Source organism: Xenopus laevis, chromosome 2S (genome assembly GCF_017654675.1).
Source record: "Xenopus laevis strain J_2021 chromosome 2S, Xenopus_laevis_v10.1, whole genome shotgun sequence".
NCBI lineage: Eukaryota > Metazoa > Chordata > Amphibia > Anura > Pipidae > Xenopus > Xenopus laevis.
In genome coordinates, this window is record NC_054374.1 from 124,607,955 (window position 1) to 124,630,963 (window position 23,009).

A 23,009-nucleotide genomic window follows, 5' to 3' on the forward strand; every position below is an offset into this window, starting at 1 on the left:
TCTCTTCCCGTGGTAGGTGACCAGAGAACGAGCCGAACACCCTGCGCTCCATGCCGGCCCGTTTTTCGGACAGTGTAAGCGGCCTACTTCACCGAATCCCTCACTTTCCGCTTCTTTTCCCGCGGCCTCTGCCCCTTGCTCGCCCTCCCCTCACAACCCGCTAGGCCCCGCTCCAACTCCGCGCGCTTCCGGGCTCTGACACAAAAGGCCTAGCGCGTATTCACTTCCTGCTCCTCCCCTCCCACTTATTGTTACCGGTATACCTCCCACAGACCGCGACGCCTCCTAGCGCTGTTCTCTCCTCGCTGCTCTTCCGGCTACGGTACTTCATGTGGGATTCATCAGCAGCTGACCCGCGTATAAGCCGAGGTAGGATTTTCAAGCACATTTTGGGTGCTGAAAATCTCGGCTTATACGCGAGTATATACGGTAAGCCCTAGAGGCATCAACACAAGAGAAATATATGTGCAGAAAAAAGCTTGAGTGTGGATAGTTATTTCAAGGCATAGCAACAGTAGCCAAGGATACTGATAAAACACATTATACAACATAATGCACACATTTTCTAAACCAAAAGATATTCTGTATGACTATTATATAATAGTCATAGTTATAATTAAAATATAAGTTATAATAGTTATAATTGGTGCCTGGTGATGTCACTTAAGATCTGATACATAAATCACTGAAATATACATAATGTATATATGTGTTTATAAAAAAAGAATGCATTCCTGATTTTGAGGTATCTGTAAATAGATAAATGCCATAATATCTGCCGTGTTATGGTAAAACAAAAACCTTTATGCTTGGAAGCACAGACAAGAAAGCAGGTGTAAAGTGTGTGTTTGATTTAGATCACGCTACAACCACCTTGACCATCCAGGGGAAGATTACCGAAAGAAGAACTATGCTCCATAGGTATTGCCCTATAATAACACAATTTTTTACCGTTGTACAACTTCTAACTTAAATCAGACACAACAATCAAGCCACTGTCAAAGTGCCTTATGCTTCTACACAAAGTCACAGCAGACATAACAGGCATCCTAAACTCTTCATATATGACCCTATTAATGGTAAGATGCTACTTGCCTAAAGCCTACCATTAAATAAATATTTAACTTGATGTAAACAGTGATATTCTGAGACAATTTAGAATAGGTCTTTATTATATATGTTTCTGGTTTTAGAATGTTTTTGTTTTATGTTCATTAGGTCCATAGTTAGACATTTCAGCAGCTATATGGTTGCTAGGGTCCAACCAGTCAGTGGTTTGAATAACTTACTAACTCATAATTTAGTCAACGTAAACAGGTTAATGTATCTGTTTTTCCCACTGCAACCCATTTTAAAATGTGGCCAAAAGAAGTGGAAAAAAAGAGCTGTTTTAGCTCATAGGTATAAGTTGTGTCTCTTTGTGCAAAATAAGCGTCATAGAACGTATTCCTAGATCCTATTATAGCACATTCTTTATAACCAGTGCTCAACTACAGCCAGAAGGGCCTAAGCTGCAAGGTGGCTGTGAGCAGCGCTGACGAGAAATTCTAGATGAAGATCAATGAAATGGATTAGCCACAGAATGATCCAACAGTTGGCCTGCTCCTCTGCTCAATGTTTACTTGATTTGCCTGTCTATAGAACAAAGTCATTCCCACTGCACCTGGTTTAATCTGCTGGCAACTAAAAGAAATTGCCTGTTCTGCCTGGTTATCTTTTGTTGTCCCACGACTACATGCTGACTGGCAATGTGCCCCAAGGCTTCTGTGAGCAAGAGTGAAACCCAGGCTATGAAAGAATGTAACATTCATATTGAATCCCGCTTTCATCTCGCTTGTCTAAAACCACAATTTGTAAAGATATTTTTGATCCCTGACACACGGCATTTGCATTAATGTGTCTGCACTGCAAGAAAAAGTAAACCTAAAGAGAAAAAGTTATACCTAAAGTTATTTTTATGTTTTGGCGGCCACTCTCATAAACATGTAGCAAAGTTGGCACAGTGAGTCCTCTGCAACACAATCTAATGATATCTTTAAGTAAAACATGGCTAAACGTCTTATTACTCTGTGTAATGACGGCATTTACAGAGAAACTGAAGTGGTAATGTAAGAAAGTATGAATGTGTGCTCAAACCTCTTGGAACACACTAGTGACTGACAGAACTCTATTTCAATCTGGTTTGATAACTAAACAAACAATGCTATCCCATGAATAATTTGCTGCACAGGGCAACTGGCCCCCATCCCTACCAATTCACTGATGCTTCCATAGCATACATTGTAGTTGCTCTAGCAGCACAGAATTGTATGATTTCAGCACATCTCATCAATTCCCAAACTTAATCTCAGTTATTGGTGAATAGCCATGTCTTCTTGGTCATTGATCATGGGATGGGAATGGAAGGGGCATGGCTAAAGATGGTGGCTGCTAACGCAGAGCTGTTTTTTCTATTGTTTTTAAGTCTCTATGGTCAGGATGCTTGATGCCTATTTAAGCTTTAGTCTCTAAGGACTAGACCCAGTGATCCTCAACCAATGGCTCGTAAGCAACATATTGTTCTCAATACCATTGATGTAGGTCCCAGTAGCCTCATAGAATGTGCCCATTTTTTAATTCCTGAATTGAAATTAAGGTGCATGTTTACTAACATTGGAGATAAATATCTGGAGAGATTTCTGGGGATGTTGCCCATGGCAACTAATCAGCAATTAGATTTAAACAGCTAAAGGTGGCCATACACGGGCAGATAAAGCTGCAGATATCGGTCCTTTAGACCAATTTGGCAATTTATATGGCCGTGTAACAGGGCTTCTGGCGGGTCTTTCCAATCGATATCTGCCCACGATATCGATCGAGAAGGTTTCATTTTTCTGCCAACCGACCTGTCGGAGCCCATTGCTCCTCGTTGTAATCCGAGGGCTGAATGTTCAGATTACCCCGATATAGCCCTGCCGTTCCTGTGCATATCGGTGAAAGATCCGCTCATTTGTTGATGTTGCCAGATGAGCAGATCTCTTCATGTTAAAAAAAAAAAAAGCAAAGATCTGATTGGTTGCTATGGGCAACATTTCTGGAGATGTTGCCCATAAATCTCTCCAGATATTTATCTCCAATGTTAGTAAACATGCCCAGATTTACTCCAAAAGTGCCTCTGGCAGATGATCAGTCCTCATGGGGCTATCAATTAGCCTATCACAGCCCTCATTTGGCATCACCAAAACACCAATTAATATTTTTTTTGCTTGTGTGGCTCCCCAACAGTTTGTACATTCAAGTGTGGCTTTCAGGTAAAAAAAAAAACCCCCCCATGGTCTAGATGCTTGATTAAACCTACAGCCTCTATGATCTGGATGTCTGTATTTATAAATAAACTATTTTAATAAAACAATAATGAAGAATTACAAATATGTGCATTTTCTATAGCAATGGATGATTTCAATATGTAATTAATAAACATGATGTGGAGAGTAAAAGGGTAATATTAGCTGGTTTATCAGAATAATGGATATGGCTGACACATTTTATACTAGTTTTCATGCAGACAGAGCTCATATTTTTAAGTAACAAATCACCATGCACTGGTTGATTTATTTCCCTGTGTACGGAGAACAGTCAGAGCAAAACATAAATATTTAAGATGCGGAAGCATTACAAAGAGAACAATTACTTTGTCATGGTTATTACATGAAAAATAAGAGCAGGAATGAGAGGTATATACAGTAACAGAAAACAGTGCCCTGAAGTGTATGGAATGTGATTAGCATTATTTCATGGTACCTACTTTGCTAAGGTATTCCTGGTTGGTGACATCTGTAACCTCTTTGGCACTTTTGAGCTGCAAAAGGAAAAACTTCGTCAGGTAGAGCCATTGTGGGAAACGTAGCTAAACAGCAATTATAGAAGAGTAGGCTAAGGATCTCTGCCAAAGACTAATACTGGGATAGGCATCCTTTGGCTCCAGATGTTGTGGGATCATAAATCCTAGCACTCTCACCTCTCTAAATGTTGAATGCTGGTAGCTGTTGTTTAGTATTTTGTAGGATTACATTACTATTTACATGAACCTTGTCTTGTTCAGGCACATCACACTTCACTATAATAGTATGTGATTTCAAAGTCATGTAAAATATGATATAGTCTCATACTAGGTTCCTTTCAGTCTACTGTGTGGGGCTGACCACTAGTGCAAACTGCCCTTAGAAAAACTGCTCTGTACCAACATGGTAAATTAATGATGCTTTTCCAGGACTGGCCCAATTTAGGTGGCCAAATTGAGGAAAAAAATCTTCTCCTTTGGGGACTTCGCCAAATGGGTGGATCGATTTCAGTATGGCTATCTTAAGGGAAGAAAGAGTACAATATACCCCAGCGGTTTTTAAAGAATATTCTATATCCAGGGGAATTTTGAAGGAAGAAATTATTTAAAACGTTTGCATTTAAGCAAAGCATCTGTAGTTTGTAGGGTATTTTAAAGACTTATCAGCATGCTAGTCACGTAGTATCTAGTTCATAAGGTCACAAGAACTACTGCTGACAGAGAATATATTAAATCAGCTGCTAGATAGCAGACATAGCACATTGGAAGACTGAATACCAATCAGTAACATGATAAAGCAGTTCTCAGCATTTATAAAGGGTCTCTAATTAGTCATCTAGATGAAAGTCTTAAACAGGTGCTCTTGTCTGTCATCAAGTAACCCCAACATAGCAGGCTTTAATGATATCGATATCCTCATAGAGGCAGCACAGTCCCCCTGTACAGACCCTGAAGTCTTGCCTGGCATGGCCAAGTTTTCCATTTTGACAAATATGCCCCTCAAACAAATTATGTAAAACAAAAAGTCATACTGGGAGTTAGTTCCGGGATAGCAAACATATGGTCTGTTAACATTGTACAAAATCTACATTCACATTTAACTAAAGCACTTCACAAGCTTCTTGTACAGCACAACCCCCAGACCACTGTTTTAACAGAAATATTAAAAAAAATGTAAAAAAAAAACTAAAATCAATTAAGACCTATAACAAATTGTCTTAGAGTACCAGTGTCTACATACATCATACTAAAAGTTAATTTTAATGTGAACCGCTTTAACTTTAAGGGAGTGGTTTGTCAAGGTTCAAATTCATTTTTGCTACAATCTGAATTTTTTGCACAATAACTAACACATTCAAATTATATTTTCAAAAATTTGAATGTCTGGTATTTATTAAGAAAAAAAAAAAAAAAAGTCGGTATCTAAAAGCTGCCAAGTTCATGTAAAAGTCAATGGGAGTTGTCCTAGGCAAAATTCAAGACATTTTTTTAATTTTAATTCAAGTTTTTGTAAGCCTATAAACTTGAAAAAATCAAGGCGTTTGTTTTTTTTCACATTTGTATTCAATTGAGTTTTCTACAATCTGAATATTAGAGTTTTTTTAAATTGTGAGATTATTCGAAGTAGAAAAAAACTCTAAACCTCACAAATTTCGAATTTTGATAAATAGGCCTCTAATTGTATTTGATAGCATTAAGAATCACATGTGTAAATAGAGGTATGAAAGCTGAATAGAAGCCAGGAGTGAGGAAACGCAAGACTGGCCACTTATCTTTCTTAGAAATGCTACATATACTTGTGTATTTATCTCTCTAACTAAAGGTTAACAGCAGATCCCAGGGATGTTCTTATACTATACAAGCTCTTTTTTTGGTGGGATTACTTTTTTTTCTCCCTAGGTAATTCCCTTTGGTAATCTGATAGAGGCGCCTGTACTGATATTTATCTGAGGTCACAGAAGTCTTATTTACAGCAAGCACAGCAGGCTCATGCTGCCTACCTATAAATGAGCACAAAATATGTGAGAAGAAAATCATTTCAGAAAGTTCTACAGTGGGCTGTATGTCCTCACGGATGACTGACTCATTTGAGTGATACATAACTCACTGAAAAAAATGTGCCTAATTCGTTGGAATGATGTGCAGCATACATCTTCATTATGAAACTGTCTGTAAATATGCAGGAGCGTTTGACAAACTCATTTGCTTTGGCACTTGTCGAACAGAAAGGTTTGATTTTAATTATTAAGTTTCATTGGAGTTTATAGTTTTCATTTGCATAGAACTTAAATAAACGGTTACAAATCACTTTCTTCAGCTAGATAAATAAGAAATTGTACTAGATTTAGATCTGCATGACCATAATGTGTCTGTTTTTATTTTGTTGGTGCCAGTCAGTGATGTTATGTTTAGGGGAAGCTCATGCTAAACTGGTCTTTTAGCAACTAGACACACATTTTAAAGACTAAAGGAGGTACAATGTATCCCAACCCATGCTTTGCAGGGCCTACCACCAAGACAAGATGACTAGTAACTACCATACAGGAGACTCCGCAACCATAGACCATTGGGGTCTGCCATTTGGTAGTCCCCATCAACAGGGCATTTAAGTTTGCTGGCCAGTGCACACAAGTGATCAGTTGACATCTGACCAGGGTTGGTGAGGGGACCAGGGGCTGTAATTACACCTCTGAAGCCGATTAACCAACCCCCCCAGGTCAACATACCATAAGGAGCACTGCTGCTCTGTACTTTCCTCCTCAATTAAGGCAAGCTTTCAGGTCTCCATGGCCATAAATGTAAATACAAGCAAAGCCCAGTGAAGGTAGGGGATTAATTGCATTTGCAACTGATGCAATCCCTTCCCAGCACAATGATAGGTTATTGATCAAGCCAATATTGATCAAGCCAATACAGATATATTTGTTTACAGAAAAAGAAAGATGTATAAACTGAATTTGCATAAATGTAGCTTTCATGTATCAGGATTTCATGTATATGTATTGAGGAAGAATAGGTGAGGGCAATAAGCATAACGTGCTCAGTCTGTGCTGCCTGATTAGGTCATAGGTTTTTTCTGTATATGGCACACCGAGACCTGATGCATAACAAAGAATAACAAAGCATGAACGTGTGTATTAGTTACAAAAATTCATTCCGATTGTAAGTTCTTTTGATCAGGGCCCTCTGATCCCATTTTTATCCCGTATCCCTTGTTAATACCAACTCTTGGTATGCTGGGGAGGGATGTCTGATATTGTTCTATGCAGAGACTTTGTACAACTACAATATTCCACTTTCCTTTTAATTATGTTAAGTATCTACTGAGTTACAAATGAGCTGAACTGCCCTTCATAGTGACACTTATAAATAGGGAGAAATCATGGCATGCTGCTTAACAACAGAGTCTTACTGTCATAACTCACCTGTTCTTTGAGAACTCTGACCAGCGCATGTGCATGTGTCTGCTCTTCCTTGGCTTTCTCCAGCTCACTCTTTTTATTGTTTAACTCTTCCTGCATTGCGGCTAATTGCTATAATAGAAAACAACAATTACTGATGCACATACAGCCAGCATGCCTAATTGCTTTCTTACATTTTTTTTATGCTCACTTGAATTTCATATGAAAGATTTCATCAGTAATATTCTAACTACACAGTAGCACGTTTTCCGTCACAGCGCTCTGACTTTTGTTTCAGAGCAATATGATTCAGAAGAGTAAAGTACACTTATGATTTCCTATTTCCATTTGATAACGTTATCTGGGGTTTGGTTTTTGATTCTGCCTTACTGGTCTGCACTTATCTACACCAAAATGTAAAATAATATCAGCCTTCAAAGTCAGTGAAACCCAAAAACCATGAATCTCATTAATTCTAAGACTAAGATTTTCTACAATTGTATCAGTTTTTCTTAAGATCATATCATGTTTATCTTGCTGTCTGTTACAGGTATGGGACCTGTTAACCAGAATGTTGGGGTTTCCCAGATAATGGATCTTTCTGTCATTTGGATCTTCATACATTAAGGGGCCAATTCATTAACTTCGAGTGAAGGAATCGAAGTAAAAAAACTTCGAATTTCGAAGTGTTTTTTTGGCTACTTCGACCATCGAATGGGCTACTTCGACCTTCGACTACGACTTCGAATCGAATGATTTGAACTAAAAATCGTTCGACTATTCGACCATAATCGAAGTACTGTCTCTTTAAGAAAAAACTTCGACCCCCTAGTTCGCCACCTAAAAGCTACCGAACCCAATGTTAGCCTATGGGGAAGGTCCCCATAGGCTTGGCTACGTTTTTTTGGTCGAAGGATAATCCTTCGATCGTTGGATTAAAATCCTTCGAATCGTTCGATTTGAAGGATTTAATCGTTCGATCGAACGATTATTCCTTCGATCGTACGATCAAACTATTTGCGCAAAATCCTTTGACTTCAATATTCGAAGTCGAAGGATTTTCATTCCCAGTCGAATATCGAGGGTTAATTAACCCTCGATATTCAACCCTTGATGAATTTGCCCCTGAATCTACTAGAAAATCACGTAAACATTAAATAAACCCAATAAGGTTTGGAACAACTACAATGAACTGTTTAATTATTATAAAGAAAAAGGAAATCATTTTAAAAAATTATTTGAATAAAATGGAGTCTATTGGAGACGACCACTCTGTCATTCAGAGCTTTCTGGATAAGGGGTGTTCCATACCTTAAAAAAAATCAATGATTTAAAAATGACAAAGATAAATAGAGAGCAGCTGCTATTTGTCTCAACATATCACTTCCCCTATCATGCTAAATGTTTTATTGTGAATGGTAGTGCTAGCTGTGCGGTGTGTAAATCTTCTGTTTTAATAATGCTTTTACTGCATGTCTACTAAAGTAACACAAATATACACAGTGCTGTAATTAAAGAAAACAATTACAAATGTCCCTCTACTTTCTAAACATACAGTGGTGTGAAAAACTATTTGCCCCCTTCCTGATTTCTTATTCTTTTGCATGTTTGTCACACAAAATGTTTCTGATCATCAAACACATTTAACTATTAGTCAAAGATAACACAAGTAAACACAAAATGCAGTTTTTAAATGAGGGTTTTTATTATTTAGGGAGAAAAGAAATCCAAACCTGTGTGAAAAAGTAATTGCCCCCTGAACCTAATAACTGGTTGGGCCACCCTTAGCAGCAATAACTGCAATCAAGCGTTTGCGATAACTTGCAACGAGTCTTTTACAGCGCTCTGGAGGAATTTTGTCCCACTCATCTTTGCAGAATTGTTGTAATTCAGCTTTATTTGAGGGTTTTCTAGCATGAACCGCCTTTTTAAGGTCATGCCACAACATCTCAATAGGATTCAGGTCAGGACTTTGACTAGGCCACTCCAAAGTCTTCATTTTGTTTTTCTTCAGTGATTCAGAGGTGGATTTGCTGGTGTGTTTTGGGTCATTGTCCTGCTGCAGCACCCAAGATCGCTTCAGCTTGAGTTGACGAACAGATGGCCGGACATTCTCCTTCAGGATTTTTTGGTAGACAGTAGAATTCATGGTTCCATCTATCACAGCAAGTCTTCCAGGTCCTGAAGCAGCAAAACAACCCCAGACCATCACACTACCACCACCATATTTTACTGTTGGTATGATGTTCTTTTTCTGAAATGCTGTGTTACTTTTACGCCAGATGTAACGGGACGCGCACCTTCCAAAAAGTTCCACTTTTGTCTCCACAAGGTATTTTCCCAAAAGTCTTGGCAATCATTGAGATGTTTTTTAGCAAAATTGAGACGAGCCTTAATGTTCTTTTTGCTTAAAAGTGGTTTGCGCCTTGGAAATCTGCCATGCAGGCCGTTTTTGCCCAGTCTCTTTCTTATGGTGGAGTCGTGAACACTGATCTTAATTGAGGCAAGTGAGGCCTGCAGTTCTTTAGATGTTGTCCTGGGGTCTTTTGTGGCCTCTCGGATGAGTTGTCTCTGCACTCTTGGGGTAATTTTGGTCGGCCGGCCACTCCTGGGAAGGTTCACCACTGTTCCATGTTTTTGCCATTTGTGGATAATGGCTCTCCCTGTGGTTCGCTGGAGTCCCAAAGCTTTAGAAATGGCTTTATAACCTTTGAAATTGAACTCAGGTGTGATAAACCACACAGCAACCCCAATAAACCCCTTTCCAGAAGTGCCGTCTGCTGGTTTTGTTTCTGATAAACCACAGTTGTTATTTTTTAACAAGGGGGGCAATCACTTTTTCACACAGGCCCATGTATATTTGGAGTTTTTTTTCTCCCTTAATAACGTAAACCTTCATTTAAAAACTGCATTTTGTGTTCAATTATGTTATCTTTGACTAATAGTTAACGGTTTTTGATGAGCAGAAACATTTAAGTGTGACAAACATGCAAAAGAATAAGAAATCAGGAAGGGGGCAAATCGTTTTTCACACCACTGTAGCTAAAGCAAAAATATCTGACTAACCAAATCAAACTTATTCTGAGCAGTTGGAAATACAGATGCTGCTGCCCTGTGGGGATATGTAAATAAACAATTTTTTCTGAGATTAAAACTGTTTAGAACCACTGAAATGTTTTTGGCATTTTCCACAGTAAGAGTCTAGCCATGTATACTTAAACATTACTAATAAATATAAAAAATGCATTGTGCAGGATTGTGCAAAAATGTCTGCAGTATTCTATGAATGCACAATTGTGCGAGGTTTTGGTGATCTGGTATAATAAACAATGGTCTTACAGAGCAGTTATGATGCACATAATGTGCATATAATCCTATAAAAATGAAGCCATTTTTGTATTTTCTAGCACAGTTGCAGGCCCATATGCCTAAAGAAGGGTTGGAAATGTCTAAGGAATCTTTACAGATTATAAATATAAAGCTTAATAAATAAGATGAAAATGCCTTAAGAGCCATTTATGCCTCTAGATATCCAAAAAGAAAATAGTGTTAATCTACACGGTTGTTCAATACAAATTACATTGCCAATAGTGTCCCCTGAAGCTCTGCAAAATAGCCCCCAACTCTTTGATATCTTGCCATTCCTTATATGACGGAGGAGATGTTTCCTTCCAATGTCTCAGGATTAAAGATCTTGCTGCATTTAACAAGTGTAGAGTAAGTGTATCACTCAATACACCATTTTTTCTGTTATTATAATCAGCAAACTCAATGATATCAATCTCTTTGATCTCAATGTCTGTAATTTCTGCTATGGTTTGCAATATTTTGCCCCAATATTCCTTCAAAACACTGCATTTATACCAAATATGTGCATGCGTGTCTATATCTTGGTTGCATCTCCAACATCTGTCCAAAGGGAAATTTAAATGACAAATGCTTTTTTTAAACATATTGATATAATTCCTATTTATCTTTGTTCTAATGTTATTTAACAGCTCCCTCTGTACAAAACACAGCATTTAACTACATACACTGCAGAATAAGCCAAGGCTTTCGTAAGGAGAAACACTCCACCTAATTGTTTGAAATGGGTTAATATTTTAAATAAATAAAAACAATGACAATGGTTCAATAAGCCACAGCCAATCCCAGAAGTAAGATAAAACGGCTTGAGATACTGCAGTACAATTAAAAAAAAAATCAGGATCACTTTTTCACATATGTCAATGTATGGAGTGAAGCAGTGCCAGTACAAACATGCATGAGCTACATTTACATTACACAGTGGTAATATCATTCAGGGCAAATAACCAATGTCTGATGCATTTCTAAGGCTAAAAGGACAAGGAAATCCCAAATACCAATGCACTTTCTGGCCGCACCAGTTTAGTTCAGTGTCCGCACAATCCCCCAGCAGCTCACTAACCGACCACCCGATTATATAAAGTTGTGGCACATCTTTTTTGCTAAGCCTAAAATAGAGGAGCTTAGACTTAGACAGAAGAGCAGCGATGCTTACAATCTGACGAATATCTGTCAAATATTTGTGGAAGGATAAGGAAATCCCCCCAAATTTCTTGTCTCTCTTTGCACAAGTACAGATGAAGCCACCTGGATTTGTGTGTTAAATGTGTCATGACTCAGGATTAATTGAAGAATCTAAAGTCATCTTAACTCATTTAATGCATTTAACCTTTTCATTAGCATACCAAAGCACCATTGTTCACAATAGTGAACGCTTTAATTAGATGGGATGCTGTGACACAATTTTCTGTGTTAAATGGGATAAGTGGGATATCTCAGTTTAGTTATTGTGTCAAACACACAAACCAAACTGGCTTCATCTGTATATGAAGGATTTTGTGTTGCCACTGGTTTTTTTCCCCCTTTTATGAGGCCTTCATGAAAAATTCATACCTCCCAACATTTGAAAGAGGGACAAAAAGATCTGCCACAAAATGTTTTGATCTTGCCCATTTTATGAGCACATCCCCTAATTACCATGTCCATTTTACAAAATGTGGAAGGCTATGAAGTTTGAACACATTTCTGGGAGTTTTAGGGCCATAGACCAAGAGAAAAGAAGTAAATCCCTCCATTGCAATAGCACTTTATAAGTATTTACTTTATGGTGGTTGAATCGTGTTTTATATAGTTGAACTTAATTTAAAAACTGGCTTATAGAATGAATTCGCACATAGCACTTTTAAAGCTTTACAAGCAATTATTTAATGATTAAGCACATCGATATCACCTTTTAACCCAGTAATTACTGGTACCACATTTAATATTTAACCCATTGAACTATTGTCTTTAGCACTTGTCTAGTTCCTAATTGGTTTGGGGTGCGGAAGGAAGGGGGGGTTTACTTCTTTTCTCTAAGATTAAATTGAATAAGTAATACACACCTCCCTCCTTTCGGGAAGTGATGTGTTTATTTTAATTGGTAAGGTTCCTACAAACCAACCTTTGTCAAATTAGTTTTGACAGTTTAGGGCCATGTTTTATGTATTATAACTATTTAGCTAATGAAGGTTAAATTGCTCTTTAAGCTGCAAGCCTCAGTTCTCCCAAGAGACTTTCTTATCTTAAATTGTTACAAATGTATCAAAGCTGAGGTGCTGAATGTTCTGGCCTCTCTGCCAAAAAGCCTCTTATTTTAATTAAGCTTCAGAAACTTTGTATATTTTTCTGGCATCAGTGCAGGAAATCATAGAGAAGATCTAGACTGTCAGAAGCAGGACTGTCCCACAGAAAATGGGACAGATGGGAGGTATGGAAAATGTGTTAACATTTGGCTGATACATACACCATTATGTAAAGAGCAGAGTTGCGGCTTTGCTGCACTCGTTTTTGTAACCCACTGACCGGAACATTATTGAGGCGTAACTTGTGTCTTACTGGTTTACAATGGAAAAATCAAGAATACCAGTGATAGCCGCCCATGCACCCTGTGCAGTGGGCATCTGTAGAAAAAAAAAGAGTTTTGCTCAGATATGTAGTTCTGCTTACAGTATACCATTAGTATAAAGAAAAGAGTACCAGGAGAGCACAACACGTCTTATGGTATCATCATGTGATTTATTTCAGGAATGTCTAGCACTACATGTTTCAGCCCAATATCAGCGGTAAATTTACCATAATCAAATACTGACCAACACCCACACTTTTCTTACTAAGATACTGCCCATGTGCTGCCATAGTCTACATTTTATTCTAGGAACTGAATTTACTCCATCCAAAAATAGATTACAACATAGTAGAAATATACTAATATGCAATTCATTTTGCAAAGCATATTTAACACTTTAAAATATTATTAGTAAGGTATATTTAGTCAAATACATTTAGGAGGGCAGCATATTATGGAACAAAAAAAGAGCATACAACCGCTTCTGTTCTTTTCATTTCTGTTTTCCTTAGAAATCTGAGGACATCTTGTAGCATGCAGAACAAAAAAAGAAACTGAACAAAACATAGCTGGAAGCAGACGGAACTAAAAATGCCCGAGAATGAAAGCCTGTGCGTATTGCTTCCAACTAAATTTTTGCATTTAACAATGGCACATGAGGAGTCTTGCTTAGAATAAAGAGAAACTGGCAATTCATTGCATGGATTCTGCCGGATAGCACACAAGATGAATTTAGAGGGTGCCTTTTGCTTAAGTAGCACTAGCAAAGAAAAATTAGATGAAGGAAACATATTACACATCCCTTAAAAGAAATTATACATCAGAAGAGCATTACAAGAGAAGCACATTCCTGGGTGATTGTTATTAATGAGTGTTACAACCTGTATGGTGTAAGATAAGTAAACAATAAAATGGTTTTGGCACCAAGTTGTTGTAGTGCACAAACCCTGTACTAGCTGCACACTAATGCAGATAAATGGATTTACTCTTTTCCAATGTTGTGCTTTTACACACACGGAATAGTCAGTGCATGTCAGAGGCATGTAATATGGTACTTTAAGAGAAATAAAATATGTATATTTTATTAACAGCTTATGATATGTTCCTGTTTATGTCTAAAATGTGTTTAAAAAGCTAAAAAAAAAAAAAAAAAAAGCAGATAGCTGGGGGAGTACTCTCATTGCCCAATAACCCCAGCAATGGTACCCACTGGACTGCGGCTGGGTGATAAACAAGACATATTAAGTGAGAGCATCTTATACTTTTCTTTTTTTTTCCCTCTCTTCTCCAGTCCCATGGCAAGGAAAACTATACCCCCCAAACAATGTAATTCTCTATAAAAAATATATTGCATAAAATAGCTCATATGTAAAACCCTGCTTCATGTAAATAAACAATTTTCATAATAATATACTTTTTAATTAATATGTGCCATTGGGTAATCATAAATATAAAATTGCCATTTTAAAAAATAAGGGCCACTCCTTGGGATCCTACGATTCACTGTTCAAAACAAACAAGACAAACCATACGTTAGGTCACATGAGCCAATTAACAGAGTTCTGTCTTTTGCTTCAACACTTCTTCCTGTTACAGTTAGAGTTGTAGTATTTCTGGTCAGGTGATCTCTGAGGCAGCACACAGACCATCATGAAATGGAGGTTCAAGGCAAGAGATGTAAAAGGGCAATATTTACTTAAATATATATACCAGTTGTGTAAGATTCTTTAATATGCCACTTGATTTGATATAAATTATCTGCTACTTAAATGTTCATTCATTTGGGGGTAAAGTTTTCCTTTAACTCAGCGCCCCAGGCAGCCGGCGCTCTTCTCTCCCCTAGTTCAGGGCCTAAATTATGTACAGTATTGCTCCCTAGGCACGTGCCTCTTCTGCCAACGCTTTGTTCCTGTCCTGCTCTTCTCCCTGGCTCTGTTGCTTTACCTGTCCTTTCTGTTGCTACGCAGTGGTGGAACTACCGGGGGAGCAGGGGGTGCTCGCCAGGGTCCGCATCCCCTCAGGACCCCGCGGCAGCCCGCTCGCCAGTGAAATCCGTCGTGTACGGAGGGGGGGTGGGGCCCAGCTGCGCGTCACGCACCAGGGCCCGCCCCCCTCTAGTTACGACACTGTTGCTACGTGACTCACTTGTGGACTCAATTTCTTCATTCTGTCTCTCCACTGTTATATATATTTGTTTAAAAAGCAATAAAGAAAATCTTACAAAAAAAAAAAAAAGATTAAGGCAAATAATTGAAAGTAGGAAAATGAAAGTATCCCTATGCAAACTTCTCCAGTGTATGAATTGGATTCTTTTATTTACTCAGCATAATGTACAGATTTGTATATTCTTATGTATCCTGTATTAAAATCTACTCAGATGAAATAGAATGCCTGTGCATAAGTTCTTATTAATAATAATACTTTACCTGTTAAGCAGGTAAGCAAGATTCTTTAGAAATGTTACATTACGAATTGATGCATTACATCTGCCTTCAAATCAAAGTCCAACGCAAAGCTACATGTGAAGAGACAGGGAGGGAAAACTAACTAATTATTTTAGATTTTTTTAATTGAAAATGTAAATATAAGGTTTCTTATTGCTATGCAGTTTTAAATTAATTTCAGTTTTCATTATAATTGTTCTTACAGGCTTAATGAATCTCTTTAATTGTTGAGTGCAATTTTACGACATAAATCGCCATTTTTGCGGTGTCCCCCCCCCCCCCAAATTCCAGTGTAATCGAGTGCTGAGCTGTGCCCAATATGTTAAAGTGAACACTGCCAGAATTTGGGCATCCTTTTTAAAATAATCACTTATCTGTAAAGCATTGGCAGCAATTGGCTTAGGGGCTGTGGAGTTCTCAGGGGTGCTATTTAGAAGCCTTTGCTATACCCTGCCAGCTGATGGCAAGAGTCACATCCATGCTTCACCAGCACTTGAACACCATTTTAAAAAGATGACACAATGGAACATAATTCCATACAATGCACTTTTGCCATACCCATTTATTAAGCAAGCAACAAAAAAAGAAACTGAGGATTTATACTTAGTTTGTGCAATGTTGCAGGGATATTTTTTTGCTATGACTGATGTGCATATGTAGTGCTCAAAACATTTGAAAGGAATGCATGTCACATAGCTCTGGCACCTACAAAGAGTCTGCCACTGACAAAGCTGGAGTATGAACAGCAGCACAACAGAAAACAGCTTCTGACTTGATACAGCTAATGTGCATTTGGGAAAACATCCTGGGAGTTACTTTTAGTTTACCTAGTAAAACTATACATCGTTTTTTCAGGATACACCAAGCTTTCTAAAGTTTTTGTGTAATTGAAGTTCTGGAACAAGATATAGATAGAGCACTAAATTACGGAAAGAAACAACTAAGCTTCATGAATTTTTTATTTATTTATATATATATATATATATATATATATATATATATATATATATATATATATATATATATATATATATATATATATATATATAAAATTTTATGAAAATATTGAAAAATCACCTTACAGCAGCATCTTATCTCCCATATGTCATAAGGATCCAAGATAAAGCTCCCTAAATATTTATACCAGTTTGCACAGGATATTATCTGACATGTAGAAACCCCAAAATGTACATAAATATTCTATTCATATTCTATATATATGTTTTATATGCGATAAAAGTGGCAAATAATTAAGTGTACACCCAAAAAACATATATTTTTTGGAAAATACACTTTTTACTGAATCCAGCATAAGCACCCTCTATGCATATTATGTATAATAACAGCCCACTAACAGTACAAAGTCCTTAGAAAACTATATGTTTTTAAAAAGTTGCCTAGGGGCAGAAAAATTAGTGGGAAAGTAAGAAGCCACTTTCAGAGTCACTTCTCTGCCTGGAATTGCTGCGGAAAGTAGATGCTACATTCTATGGCACTTAAAGCGTTAATGTCATGAAAAAAAACTCTATTAAAAATCTTTAGCACATCTATTTTGCCTCACAATTAAATGATTACAATAATAAAATATGTCGGCAGCATTTACATATGTTTACTAGAAATGCTACATAAAAATAGACCAACTGGCCAGAAAATAATCATGTCAGGCGTGAGCTGCTAATCTTCACATGAACCATTTACTTTGTAGACTGAGATAACTCATTATCAACAAACGCCCCCCTACAAGACATTTTGGCACAGAGACTTGCAGCATGATAGCTTCATCAGATGTGAGGGACTAATATACTGTAGTTTCAACCATCCGCTAAACAATGGGGAAAAAGCTTGATATAAACAAGTTGTCAGCAGTTTTACTGAATACTTTAGTATATTCTAACTGCTGAGACTTTGCAAAACACACATGTAAATATATTTTACTGCACAGCAACTAATACAAATGCAGATTTTCTTAGATTTGTGACGTAGGCTTTTTTGGGCCGAACCGCTTGTTCTTACTCATTCAATCTATAGAGGGAAAAGTGTCATTGAACACATACGGTGCATTATACAAGACAATGGAAAAAAAATTCTGGCCAAAGTTCAGAAGGGGCCAAATCTACACCCTCTTTCTGCCAATGAAGTAAGGACAATGTGGCAAAATGCAAATAAGTTTGGTCCAAAAAATACAACTTTCCATTCACCGTGATGTGGGTGATCACACTCCATATTAATCTCTTGACTTTGTAAGCAGTGTAGTAGCACCTGTAGTAACAAGGATAACACAAAATAAGCTCCTGCAGTAGCCTTGTTCATATCAGTAATACCGTTAGCATTTTAGTTGTTAAGGTGAGCTCCTGTAAGGGGTGTTTTAAGATGTTTTCAACTAGGTGTTTTGTCACTAGACTCTGTCAACACTAAGGAAAGCTCTGGGTGTGAGAAAATACCAGATGGACCTACATTGTATACTCCGCTGGCAAGGATGATGGATGACAAGTTCTTATTGTAAGTATAAAAACTTCTTTGTATGTTTGGGATAGATAGCAAAAGCATGGGATACTGACTGCTCAATCTGAAGCCATGCAATGTGAAGAACTACACAGCCTCAGTTAAAGAACATTTCTTTACATAAGTCTAAAATATCTGCACAGATGTGTATGTTTGGACATGATATTACATTTCAGGATGTGAAAGGTGTTTCAGCACTCATGGACACATATAATTGTGGAAGAATGCACACCGTATGCCTTTGCAACTTCCCATATCCAGTAGGTGCATTTGTTTTCACACTACTGGCCTTGTGTAATGACACAAACCCATAAAGGCAAAATATAGCGATTGCTGCAAGAAATAAAAGAGAACAAAATGACAGTGTACTTCTTTATGGATATCTGTGTGTATAATTCACATTCATAAGAAGGAGCAAACCAGGACATTTCCCCTTGAAACTTACTATTCTTAGAATTTTCTTCTAAACAGCAGCAGAATGTATCATTCCATGATAAATGTATCATGGCTACGGAAAAGCATCCAACTCTAGGAGAACAAGCCTACTAAAGATCAGAATCGGTTGTCTTGTGTTCTGCATTTAATGTACGGCTTACAAATAACCCCTGAGCCTAAATACTGTACTGATAAATTGCATCTGACAATATAAGTGGATAATCTGAGCCAAAAGTGTAAGTTTTCAAGGTCTGTCTACAGATGTAATAATCTTAAAAGTAACACAATAAGCAAGAGGTGGGCCTATTGGCAATAATTTGTATGAATGAACCTGGTTCATTAGCCCTTTGCCTAACAGGCCTATTTAGATTTGCATAGATCACAGAGAGAACCAGACCCTGGAAGTCAGATTCTTGACAGCTAGCACCACAAAATTGACAAACTACAGCAGACAAGTGGTTATTTGTACAATTTTGGAGTTATTTTTCTTTACCTATTAGTAATCATTTTCAAAACTATATTAACATAAGGTTTATCAGAAAGGTATATTTGAACGGCGTTTTGACGCATGGGCAGTAGGATCATTTCGCCGGTACGGATCTACTGTGCATGCGCCAAAAGTCACGCGCAGTAGATCGTACTGGCGAAATGATCCTACTGCGCATGCGCCATTCAAAGCAGGAAGAAGATGTCGTCTGTGAACTCCCTGGACTGGACCTGCGCAGAAGGGTAAGTAACAAGTTAGGGGCATTTGCCCAGCGGGACGGGTAGGCCAGGGGGGAGGAGGGAGGGTGGGCAACAAACGGGAGGGGGGTGGGGGGTTTGCACCGACTAGGTTTCCTTCCCCTTTAACTATATGTGCCATTAGTTTTGCCTACAATTCAAATCCAATCAATAGTTCTGAGTGCAGAGTAAGGAAGTCCATCATTAAGAGCAGTATTATTTAACCGAATAATGTTACTTATGTCCCTATCCCATTTTTATTGGCAGCATTACAGAATGGCTTCCATTACAAGCAACACATGGGGGTATATTTATCAAAGAGTGACGTTAGAGATCACCACAGTCCGCAAGAGTGAAATACCGCCTCTCTCCATTCATTTCTATGGGATTTTTAAAGGCGTATTTATCAAAGGGTGAAAGTTCACTTTGATAAATACGACTTTAAAAATCCCATAGAAATCAATGGAGAGAGGCGGTATTTCACGCTAGTGGACTGTGGGGATCTCTCTTCACTCTTCTATAAATATACCCTTTAGTGGGATACAGGTATGTTATTCAGAATGCCCCGGGTGTTTTCCAATAATTTCCATAATTTGGATACCTTTATCTTAAGTATACTAAAATAATTTTGCCACCAGTATGTACTTAATCCCAACTAATCTCCACGAATCCAAGGTTTTTAAGAAATGCAATTATTTGATTAAATCGAGTCTATGGGAGATGGTTTTCTCATAATTCAGAGCCTTCTGTATAACAGGTTTCCAGATAACAGACCCCATACTATGCACTACTAAGTTACCTAATCAACTTAAAGGGGTTGTTCACCTTCCAAACACTTTTTTCAGTTCAGTTGTTTTCAGATTGCTCCCCAGAAATAAAGACTTTTTAAAACTACGTTCTATTATTTATTTATTACCGTTTATCCAAAATCTAAGTTTAATGTTGGATGTTCCTGTCTTTGGTGTTTGAGTCTGGCAGCTCAGTAATTCAGGTGCAAACTGTTACAATTTTACAACATTTTTCAGCAGCATCTCTGGAGCATTAGCAACTATTGTATCAATTCTAACAGCTGCCTGAAATGAAACATGTTTACAGGGTCAGCAACCCCCCCACCCCAGAGTTGCTTTAGAAGGTGAAAAATGACACTTTACACTTCAATATTAGAAAAACTGCGACAAATAAAAAATAGAAAGTAATTGGAAAAAGTTGTAACTTTTTCTGGTGATCTATCTGAAAACAACTAGTTGTTTGAAGGTGAACAACCCCTTGAACTAGATTCTTAATCATAGTGCATTGTCACAGTTTGCACCGAGCATCTTTTGCCATGTTTTAAAGTTGATTTAGAAAAACCTCAAACAAAACAGTTTTAGGACCAGATATGTGCATCAATTAGTAAAGTGCTCAGTTCATATTTTCTCTCTTTCATCCAGTGGATTGATATTTTTTTTTTTTATTTATTTTCGCTGCAGTAATAACTTCTGGGAAATGCAACAAACCTCTACCGTTTTCATTTGGTTCCTTATAGGTCTCAATCACTAACTATGGATACTTAAGTGCTGGTTTTATGGCTTACTGTATGTGTATAGTATGAAGAGCAGAGTGGTGGTGAATTAGTAATAAACAAAAGTTTGTAACTGCAGACAATCTGTATGCATGGTGCGCTTTGATCACCACCTCTTGTACCTAACAACAAGATGCATGACAAGCACACTACTAGTTATTTTGTCTGTCCAGCAACCAGCAAAATGTCAAGTAGCGCCTGCAGGCTTAATAGTGGGAGTACTTCAACTGTGCATAGGAATGTATATCCAAGATTAAGTAAATTCACTTTTATAATACCTAAGAGACATTCTGAGACTTCAGCAGTGTCTGAAAGCCTCAAGATGGACATCTGATGTAATTAACAATAACTGCCCATACATAGACAGATATTGCTGAGCAGCCTACCTGTTGCATAGTTTGCATAGTTTGCTGTAAAAACTGCAGCTGCTGGTCCTTGGTTACACTTTCTTCTGTTCGTCCATGATGTCCTTTCTCTTGCTTCAGAAGGTCTACTTCATTCCTGTAAGCATCTAGCTGCCACCTGAGGCTGTCGTTTTCTTCTTTCAGTGCATAGGCCTGAGCAGCTAAAGCTGAGGGATAGAGTTGAATCAATCGTGGCAAAGAAATATAAGTTCTAGTTTAGGCTATAGCAATTGGATCGTTGCCTACATTTTCAATGCATACCCAGGTGCACCTGCACATCTCATATAAGCCTAACATGTTTATTATGTATGGTACATTTTAAAACATTTTTCACAAAATTATTGGTAATGTTACAAGTTGTACAGCTTATAAGAATATCAGTAAAAACACTGACAACATGTAATCAATTACATGGAAAAATACTTTTAGTAAAGAAAATCCCACATCAAAACATATACTTGAGATAAAGCCATGTTGTTACCTTTGGATTGTAAAACATATAACTTCCTCACTCCATCTAGCCTAAACTAACAAATAGACAGTAGGACAATACATAGTGAATAAAGTGCCCCCTATTGTAAAATATATAGTGAATAAATACCCCCTATTGTAAAATATAAGGATATTATAAGTTACCGAGGAGTTTTATGACCATATAAAAAAACGAGGCCGAAGGCCTTTTTATACAGGTCATGGAACTCCTCATATTTTGCAACTGGGGGTACTTTATTTATTATAATACACAAGTTTCAGTGAGTCATGTGACAGAAATTACATCAGAACTCACCGTTTATAAGGATATAATTTACAAGATATTCATAGCTTTTGTGTATTATAAGGACATTATAAGTTGCCGAGGAGTTCCATGACCATATAAAAGTACGTGGCCAAAGGACGAGTGCTTTTATACTGGTCATGGAACTCAGAGGTTACTTTTAATATCCTCATATTTTCCAAAAAGGGGTACTTTATTTATTATAATACACAAGTTTTAGTAAGTCATGTGACAAAAATTTGTAATACCACAAACACCACAATGAAATTGTGTGGATTGTTAAATTAAGTTCTTGGCAACTAATGAGAATTACACAAAACTCACTAGTGCTGTGAATGTTAATAAAAATCCCATTGTGAACATGTGAGAGACCAAAAACATGGTAGATCAGAATGAATTCATTATGTATAATTGCAAGTAGACTAATTGACTGCTGAAATTTCCCTTAGTGCGTCTGTATTTGTAGTGCAGTGTAGGGACATTGCTTTGTAAGCTCTACTAGAGTGAGGAACAATACAAACCATTTCTCTCTCTTTCTGTGAAACTAGAAAACATATTACAATAAGAAATGTTGTTAATAGGAATAATTGCTTCATAAACAGTTCTGATAAAGTATCCACCCTGTACAGATATTGTATATTGCATTTTTGCCACAGTAAAAAGAAACTGGCTCCTTAAACTTGGTAACTGGTTGCACTGTTTGTAGCTGCAATAAGTTTGCATCCTAACCTAGTTAGGCTTAAGCGAGATGATGAGACATTCCTCTAAAAACGGCTCCAATCAGTTTCAGTATTTATTCAAATAAATCTCATTTCCTTCTCTTCCTTTTCATATGATTTTGTTTACTTGCAACTTTATAGTTTATACAGCAGCCTGAATTTAAAAGCACCATTAAAGGAGAGAGAATATCAGTGCAATTCCCCTACTACAAATTGCTTTAAGGCCAAGTTCTAAAATAGCCACAAGCTGAAGGAGAAATATAATGACTAAAACTGTATAAAAATGTAAATGCCGATATGGAAAAAGTGTG

The 23,009-nt window shown here is 37.4% G+C and overlaps 1 protein-coding gene across 6 annotated transcripts in view; it reads right to left on the minus strand.

The window, feature by feature from the left end:
* Positions 1 to 23,009, minus strand: part of enox1.S (ecto-NOX disulfide-thiol exchanger 1 S homeolog) — a 129,134-nt gene that overhangs the window by 9,524 nt on the left and 96,601 nt on the right. For 4 of the 6 annotated variants that reach the window (XM_041582934.1, XM_018247939.2, NM_001112864.1 and 1 more), the window contains 3 exon segments: positions 21,187 to 21,371; positions 7,246 to 7,353; positions 3,785 to 3,838 (listed from right to left, as the gene is read on the minus strand). In XM_041582934.1, coding sequence (XP_041438868.1) covers positions 3,785 to 3,838; positions 7,246 to 7,353; positions 21,187 to 21,371 — 347 coding nt within the window. 6 annotated transcript variants of the gene reach the window in all.